This window comes from Scomber scombrus, chromosome 15 (assembly GCF_963691925.1).
Source record: "Scomber scombrus chromosome 15, fScoSco1.1, whole genome shotgun sequence".
In the NCBI taxonomy this organism is placed as follows: Eukaryota; Metazoa; Chordata; class Actinopteri; order Scombriformes; family Scombridae; genus Scomber; species Scomber scombrus.
The window spans coordinates 5,853,206-5,862,155 of NC_084984.1; the positions used below are offsets into that span (position 1 = coordinate 5,853,206).

At 39.1% G+C, this 8,950-nt stretch overlaps 1 protein-coding gene across 1 annotated transcript; it reads left to right on the plus strand.

The window, feature by feature from the left end:
- The first annotated feature begins 271 nt into the window (after nt 1-271).
- fam163ba (family with sequence similarity 163 member B, genome duplicate a) lies at nt 272-3,561 on the plus strand. The gene is made up of 2 exons (XM_062435071.1): nt 272-364; nt 3,124-3,561. Exons 1-2 carry the CDS (start codon nt 272-274, stop codon nt 3,559-3,561), a joined length of 531 nt encoding a protein of 176 aa, XP_062291055.1.
- Nucleotides 3,562-8,950: the final 5,389 nt, after the last annotated feature.

Below are 8,950 nucleotides of genomic sequence, written 5' to 3' on the forward strand. Positions count from 1 at the left end.
TTCTTTTTTATGTGCATTAAGGTATGAGATCCCGTCTATTTTATGAGCGGTATTTGTAGGATGATTCTATTACATGTCTCCTAACTGCTGGATAATTCAATAAGCACCACTGAGATGACACACAGTTATAATCTACTTAATGAAGACACTGTACTGATGAATTGTGTGCTTTCTCCTCCCTCATTTCTTCCCTTCTCTTTTATCTTTGTTCCTCTCCCCGCATTCTTTCCTCTTCCTGCTTTCTGCAGGGTGTTGATGGAGAGTCATTCGAATGACAGCCGGGACAGTGGTCATCACTGGTGGAATCCTAGCTACAGTAATATTACTCCTTATCATCGCAGTACTTTGCTACTGTAGGCTGCAGGTGAGGCCACAGCTGCATTCAGCCTGTGTTACATTCATTATTTCCTCTGAAAGCTTGCAAATCTGTGAGTTCCTGAGTATAGCACACATAAAAGCATATATAAGAATATATAAAGTATAGCTGATTTGATCCATTATAACTGTGTTTGTGAATCTCACAAAGGATCAAATCAGACTAGGGCTTTCTTTTTACTTCTTCCACTGCTTTACAGCCATTTAAACTGTTTATGGTGCCGTGGTGCTACATGTATATGGAATGTCAAAAACCAAAAGATTAAGTGCTTTATAATGGTGATATTTACACCTTTAATAAATCATTTCTTCCTTTGGAGCATGGTTTAAACCAAATGTCTCTGGAATCGTCGTGAAGTCGTTTTTAAGATCCCACACGAACATATAGCTAACTGATTCTTGCCAGATTTAAAAATTGGTTGACATATAAGAGAAAGCATCCACATGCACAGCCATAGCTCTGTAGTGTTGTAAGGCACAGTGGCGCTTTTAGCTAAATGCTAACATCAACGTGCTAACATGATAACAGTAACAATGCTAACATTCTGGTGTTATGAAGGTATCATGTTATCCATGTTCACCATCTTAGTTTACTGTGTTAGCATCCTAAATGTAGCTAATTAGCACACAAACACAAAGATTTGAGCCTGATGGGAATGTGCTTAGTTTTGTGGGCATTTGTTCATAAATCTATAAAACAAACTGAAATTTTGAGTAAATGATGGTGCTAAATGTCATGGAAATCCACCTAATAGTTTGAAACATTTAACTCAAACACAAACGTTAACCTTCAGTCTAAACTAAAGTGGTTACATTTCCATTCCTGGGGGCATGATGCTCACATGGCTAAAAAAAAACCTATTCTATATAATTAGTTTTTGATCCTGGTCATCGGGGCTGAGAGCCTGCTAACCATTAAATTAGATCACAGCTAAAGCTTCAGGTCAATGCAGTGAACCAGTGGTATAGAAAATGTTCAAGATTGCTATAGCACTGAGGAATAAAAGTCATATGCACTGGAAAATATAAGTTTAAATACTTTTCATTTCATCAGCACTTCTGCCTCAGTGTGTCTCCAGTCTGAACCCAATCTTCTCTTCAAACTTTTAACATTTATGAAAACCCATCCTTTGATCCTGTTTTGCTTTTTTGCTTGTTGTGGTACAGATTTCAGTTTCATTTCCTACAGAGCATTTTGTCTCGTTGTGGTAATTTTAAAAAGTCATTATGTTGTCCATCTTTCTCTGGGGTTGTGCTCTTATATTCAGATCACTGGTCTCGGTCAGATGGTTTGTACTCGGAAAGAACGAAATAAAAATGGAATCAGGTGGAAAAAAAACAGCTTTGTGTTTTCATGCCTGACAAACCCCAGTTAGGTTGGAACATCACACTAATAACACCACCGGGGAACATTACTGCAGTTTGTGGATTGCTATTTGAGCAAGTGAGCTTCTTTTTGTTTTACATTATATACTGTAAATTAAACTGCGTTAATCCCCTGTGCATTTTGCTGCATACACAGCAATGGAGCATTAAAAATTCTTTATGGTAAACTGGATATGACAAACAGCAAAATTATGCTATGACATATTAAAGACTTGAAATGATAATAAGATAATCTATAACATAATGTGTACAGTAATATGTAATGTGCTAAAAATGTGGTATATTACCATAAGACTGTTGCAAAATGAATGTCGTTCATTTGGATTCAGTCATTTCATTGGGACTCTGAACAGAGGTACGAGACATACAATTTTGATGCAAATCTTAAAACTGCTGTGGCTCAGCTGGTAGGGCACAATTGTTGGGACTTGCATGGTATCTCACTGTCATTGGTATGTGGATGTTTCTGCGAATGGGTGAATGAGAGGCAAGAGATGAAAGTGCTATACAGATGCATTACATTTACCAAGATCAACTGGAAGCTAAGGTAATATTGTTGAGTGGAAATAATGTGCGTGCTCCTTTCCTCTTCAAGCTGATTACAGTGTTTGACAGCAAAAATCGATGTAATCCTCACATTATGGTTTCATATTAGTAAGGCCAGAAATAGCAGCCACAAATTCTTGACTGAAAAGTAGTCTGTAAAAAGGTTGGTACAAACTGTAAATGTTGGTATTTGTAATGATAAACCTTTTTGACATCATACTGTAATAGAGCAATTTGTGCAGCTTTACTGAGAGAACACAAATGAACACCTAGGTTCATATGAGTTGAGGAGCACCTCATGGGGAAGTAGGGTTTGATTTTTAGAGACATCGGCTCTCTGAAAACTGTTCAGTGAATGCGTACATTCGGCACATAGTGTGCAATTTTAATGGAAGTACATCAATAGATACGTGTAGAGATGCTGTTAATGTGTACAGTACATTACAGTTAGTCAGGCTAGATTTATTTTATATGGAATGTTATTTGGCTTTCCCTCTATTCAATATGCACAAAGCCTCTGGCTATCTGGTTGTAATAATTGGAAAATTGTTCTACATGACCTAGATTTTATTGGCAAGGTAGCAGATATAAACTTATTTGACAAAACATTGATCTTTCTGCCTTACTGTTCACACTATGACCATGCAGATATTTGGCATTTTCATAAATGTTCTTCCCTTTCTCTTAACTCTCTTCTCTTTGTCTTTATTATTCTTTAATTTAATTGTATGCTTTTCTCCTTCCCTACACCATCACTCATCTCTGCTCTCCTTCATGTTTTGCCATCTTCCACCCTGCTTCCTGTCCCACTACTAGTATTATTGCTGTAAGAAGGAGGAGTCCGAGTCGGAGGAGGAGGAGCCAGACTTTGCTGTTACGTCCCGCATCCCACCGGTCCACTCCAATCACAACATTGTGGCGGCGACGGCCGCCGCCTCTGCCATTCCAAATGGCCCCGCCCTTTTCTCCACCCCTCCGCTGGCCAGGAAACTGACACGTTCACAGACTTTCTGTCCATCCTGTACACACTATGAGCTGCCTTTCTACCTCCAGCCCCCTCAGCCACAGGTCCACCACCAGCCGGATGGGTTGAGGAACGGGGGTGACCGGATCAGCTACCGCAGCATCCAGCAGCAGGATCTGGACCTGCCAGTGCCTGTGAACATTTCAGACTACCGCAAACCAAACCTTGCCCGGTCAGTCACCATGAGGGACATGTTCACGCGCAGCTGTAGCATCAGCACTGATGTTTAGCTGGACGAGTTTGGAACTTTAAGTAGTTTATGCTTTAATGGATTGGGATGGCCTAGTCTGGATTGGTCTTGAGTCAGGTTGTGTTTGTCTTCATCTTGACCAGTTTAATCCACTCTAGTATGGTGTGATCTAGTCTGGTCTGGTCTAGTCTTGCAGAATGGAGGACTCTCAGGACAGGATTTTAAAAGGTACTACGCTCAGGTGCAGGACCTTATTGTACACTTGGGCCAAAATAGAATTGAAAATATTTAAAAAATGTTAAATTATCAATAACAAGAACTTCTTAATTTGTTTTGTTTTAATAGTTCTATTGAAAAAATAATAATAATTGAATTTAAGATTTGATGAAATTTGTGTAGCTTAACTTCCCCTGAACTCTTCTACTCATGGCCTGAATGATAGACGGATTCCCGCCATGTCAAAATGACATAATCGGCAGGGATTTTCTCTCTGCCATAGCTGCTACAAACAAAACATGATTAGAACAAGTTCACTGTTTCCCGTCTCCTATGATGGGATGATCTGTCTGTTCCTGCATCCACAGATTACAGAGATTATGAAATATCAGTCACCACCAGTGGAAAGTTTAGGGGAAGAAGGGGGACTTTGTGTTTTAGCTAACACCCACAGACATTTTAGAAAGACTTAACTTTGGCCATAATATTCTAACACGTAAAGGGCTCACAGAAGATGGAAATTCCTACTTATTTTCCACATGTTTTTTCATAGAGGTCTCCAGTTTGACAGGAGCATCTGATGACAACACTATACTAACTTCAGCAGATATAGACCTCTTCTTTCTTGCAGGCAAGGGGGGACTATAGGTGCCAAAGGGGGCTGCATTAGTGTGCATTTGTGCGAGTGTGCTTGCATGCATGTGTGCGTGTGTGCGTATAATTTGATGAATTGTTATACCAGAATTCTTACTCCATAATTAAACACAATTTTTCATCCCCGTACTGAACCCAGTGGTGGGTTGCAATAACACTTTAAACATTTATTGTAATGGGTAAAGGGAGTGTACTGGTCTCCATGTGCCACTTTACCCTAAATTCATGTTAATGCAAGGAAGGACCTGACCAGATGGTATGACGAACTCTAAAAAGGTTTGCAGCTTTTTTGTAAATGTTTATTTTACAGATTATTGCTATAAAGAAGGCTCAAGTTGTAGATGGCAGCCATAGGAGCGAAACGTTTTTACAGCAACTTTACAATGTGTTCATCAGTTTCAGTTTGTGGACTCTTCACTGCATTCTTTATGTTGTCTTTAATTTGTTGATATATGGATTCATGAGCTGAAAATTCATTCACCTCTGAAGGCAGATCTATAAATATTTAACAGGCCATAACATACACAGCAGTCTCTTTCAACTCAATGGACTGAGGAATATTTGCTCTTGCTCTGAGGTACTCAGAGAGTTCCTTCCTGGGATTGTTTTTATTTTCTGTGCTTCGCTGACCAGCCTGGCTCGAGGGCTGATATTCTAAATGGAGGAGCAGTGGCTGATTTTATGGACACAGGGACACACATTTAATGAGTGAAATTATTTACAGCTTGATTTTAAAAGAGGAAATGTCGGTGGACTTGCAAGAGGCTCGAAGCTGATTGGACCCGACCCCCTCGCCCTCTCTGTCTCGAAATGGATGGTAAATGCTGTTGTACCTCCTCTCTCTCTCTCTTTCTGTTGATTTTATCAGCAATCATGCTCATTTATTTTCCCAAAGGGTGAAACCTTGAGTGATTTTTGATTTAAGTTTTTCCTCTTGTGACATGTGCTTTCCTGCAAATACATTAAGACATAATAGACATGCACACACACACCTACACACCTACACACACACACACACACACACACACACACACACTGCTATGCTTTCCTTATTTTTTAAACTGAAACTATGTGAGAGTTGCACAGGAAATTCAGTGCCATAAAGAATAATGAGACACATATGTTATTATTATTATTATTACAAGTGTATATTCAAATGCAGTGTTGCTTTTACCTTAAAGTATTTGAATTACTTGCTTTATTTTATGATCCAGCTGTTTTTTCAGACTAAGTACAGTACAACAGAAATGTTTCTGTCCTTGTTTCTAATGTATAACTAACAGACACATTGTTGCTAATAAAATGGTGTGAAAATCTTTCTGATCTGTTTTGTTGAGTCAACATTTCTCGCGGTTAAATTCAATTTCACATTTGTTTTTGAATGGCAAGCCTTGGAAGTCATTCACGCAATTCAAGCCATTTACATATTTAAAATTTGATAGAAACGTTTATCACATTTTATAGCAATGAGAATGTATATTCTCTGGGCAGGATTCCACAGGACCATATTCCTACTTGCTGCCAAATGTTGAACAGTGGATTCAACTAAAACCATGGTGCATCATCCTGGATTATGTTATTTAGTGAGCTGCTAAATGCAGGGTAAATATCAGCTGGATGACATATGTGCTTTGGCTGGAACACCACACCACAGACAGGAAAGCTATACAGTGACTTGGACGACTTCCTGCTAGCAATCTTGTAGAAAATAGAGATTTATTATTTGTCTAGACGACAGGATTGAAAGTGGGACCATTAGTTTTACTGATCAAAGCAGCATATTGCAAGTCTGCTTGGATATCTCTTTGCAAGAAAAATGACTGTCTCGCCCTAGATTGAAAACAGCAATCTACTTCTGCTTTGTTTGGTGCATAAGTTGGCTATTTGTTGTTGATGAGCCAACATCTGTTCATCAACTCATAGAGGAAAATTAGAGGTATTGCCCAGCAGCAGCCAATAGTTGTATTCTCCAAAAGCTTACAGGTGTAAATATGTCTACAAATGAAACCAGTGAACCTACTAATTTGTTTTTCTTTTGTGTTTTAAGATGAAATGTTATAATAATAAGAATGCAGTAAAGACTGTTAAATCTATAACCACAACAACAGTGGTAAAATCTGTTTGCACACAGATCCAGTCAGCCCTGAGGCAGCAAGGCGATAAGACGGCAAACATGTTTGAATGGAAAGGGTAAGAAACAAGAATGGGATGCTTAAGTGTGATGATAAACCAACCTGACAGTTAGAAGCGAGGACATGATATCCACAATGAAAGGTCATTGTACAGGAAAGCTAAAAGATGAAAATGGGAAGCTTTATCCTGACAATAGACTGAGTCAGAGAGGAAAGAAGACTAATCTTACAATAAAAAAACAAATGAAAACTATTTCGGAGGAAGTAGAGGTAGTTATTAGAAGAATGAGTCAGAACTAATGAATGAGAAAAGCACATACCACAGAATATACAGACAGATGGAGGCGTAGAGGAGCTGATATCAAACTGAGGCGTCTATGGCACAGGCATGAATACCCATTTTGTGTTGTAATTAATACAACAGCACTGCTTCAGACATCAAAAAACATTCAGATTATGATGGATTGCCTTTGATGTGGATATATTCAAACTCCCACTTATTTCTATAGTAATTACAAGTACCGTAACAGGTAATTACTGTCACAGTATCCCATGCACAAGACAAATTGTCTGGAAATGTATTTATTCTGTTTACAGTCACCTGAATTCACACTTAATTATGGACGGCAAGCGATTATTTCTGATTCCAAGTTCTGCCATGAGGCGTTTAAAAAGTGAAGAATAAGTTGCAGGAGTTAAATGATAAGGAAGTTTCAGGGATGGTGCTTTTTTTGTAACTCATTTTAAATGCTGTCTGGCAGGTTCAGTGAGGACTAGTGGCCTTCATCTGTCTACTTACACACTTGAAGGAAAACATTTGACATTTTGTCAAAAAATCTTTGCCTTCTACAGAGTCTGATGTCATCTCAATTTCCTTCTGCAAGCCTCTACTGTAGGTTTTACCCCAGCCAAACCTAAAAAATGTATTTATCCGAAAATGCTGATTGTCAGTGTTTGGTTCTTTAAATATGTGAACTGCCTGACTGTTTGCACGTGTGCACTACAACATTAGGCCTATACATTTTTCAGAGTAGGTTTTTGATGAGCTTCATGTGCATTTCTGTATTTGTCTGCCTAAGTATTTGTCCCGTATTTGTGTGAAGAAGTGCTTGTGCAGGCTGTGTGAATTATTTAGAGGCATAATCGCCTCCAGTGTAAGCAGAGCTCGTAGCGTGGCCTTTAGAGGTGTATCGATGTTTTATGACATGCTTTGAGTCATTCCCCTCATCTATGAACCCCACACACACACACTCAGCCTGCAGAAGATTGTGCTCACACTCTCACACTCTATCAGTCCATTGCATCTCTTCGGCACTATTCTTCTGCTATCTCTTCTTCCTCCTCCCTTATTCTGTTGTATGTTCATGTGGAGAGTTTGTGTGCTGTGTGTGTGTGTGTGTGTGTGTGTGTGTGTGTGTGTGTGTGTGTGTGTGTGTGTAGGTGTGTGTGTGTGTGTGTGTGTGTGTGTGTGTGTGTGTGTGTGTGTGTGTGTGTGTGTGTGTGTGTGTGTGTGTGTGTGTGTGTGTGTGTTCCTATTTTATGGTCTCTGGCCATAACTCCCCAGCGGTGGATAGGAGTACAGACGAGCTGGGATACCATGAATTATGAACATGATAGATAGGAGGCTTTCCAACTAACATTACAAACCAAAGCTACCTACCTCTTCTCCTTCTTTCCTCTTTATTGTCCTGCTGTTTCAGCCTCTCACTCTCCTCACTATTCCTTGCTCTCTTCTTGTTCAGATTACTTTTCTCACCGCCTCCTCTTCTACCTTCTCCCTCTTATGGATCCCTTCCAAAGTTCCTTGAGACTGTCAACAGTGGTAGAGTGGAAATGTGGTTTTATACCTGCTAATTCATCATGAAAAGATGGATGCTGTGCAAAAAGCTTAACAAACAGTTGATATAAAAAGAACTACAATAAAATTGGCTTAAGCCTGTCACAAGTCTAAAATATTACAATTGTGTTGAGCATGAAAGTTCATTTTGAAACAATAGACAGAAAAAAACCCTTAAAAGGGTACTTCTGTGTTCTGCTACCGGAACTACCAGAGAGTGATTTAGAGAGATATTATGCTCTTTGCTGCTATTGTAAAAGATCAGTTCCCATACTGCAATTTTATAGTTTTGTTTGATGCCCTAATCATTCAGACTTCTGCTGCTAGTTTTTCTACCAAAAACTTGAGGTCTTAAGTCTAACTTGATTTTCTTGCACTTAATCCAGAGCCACAGAAGATGCTATAGAACAGTTTTCAGCAAGTACACATTACTAGTTAACTGACTTTTATGTGCAAAATCAGCAGAGTGCCCCTTTAACTCAAAGTTCACTTACTATACTTTTTCCAGAGATTCAAACCCCATCTCATGGTCTTCCTCAGTTGATGACGTTTGCTCAAAATGCCAGTGAATAGATCCTAACTTTCTATGT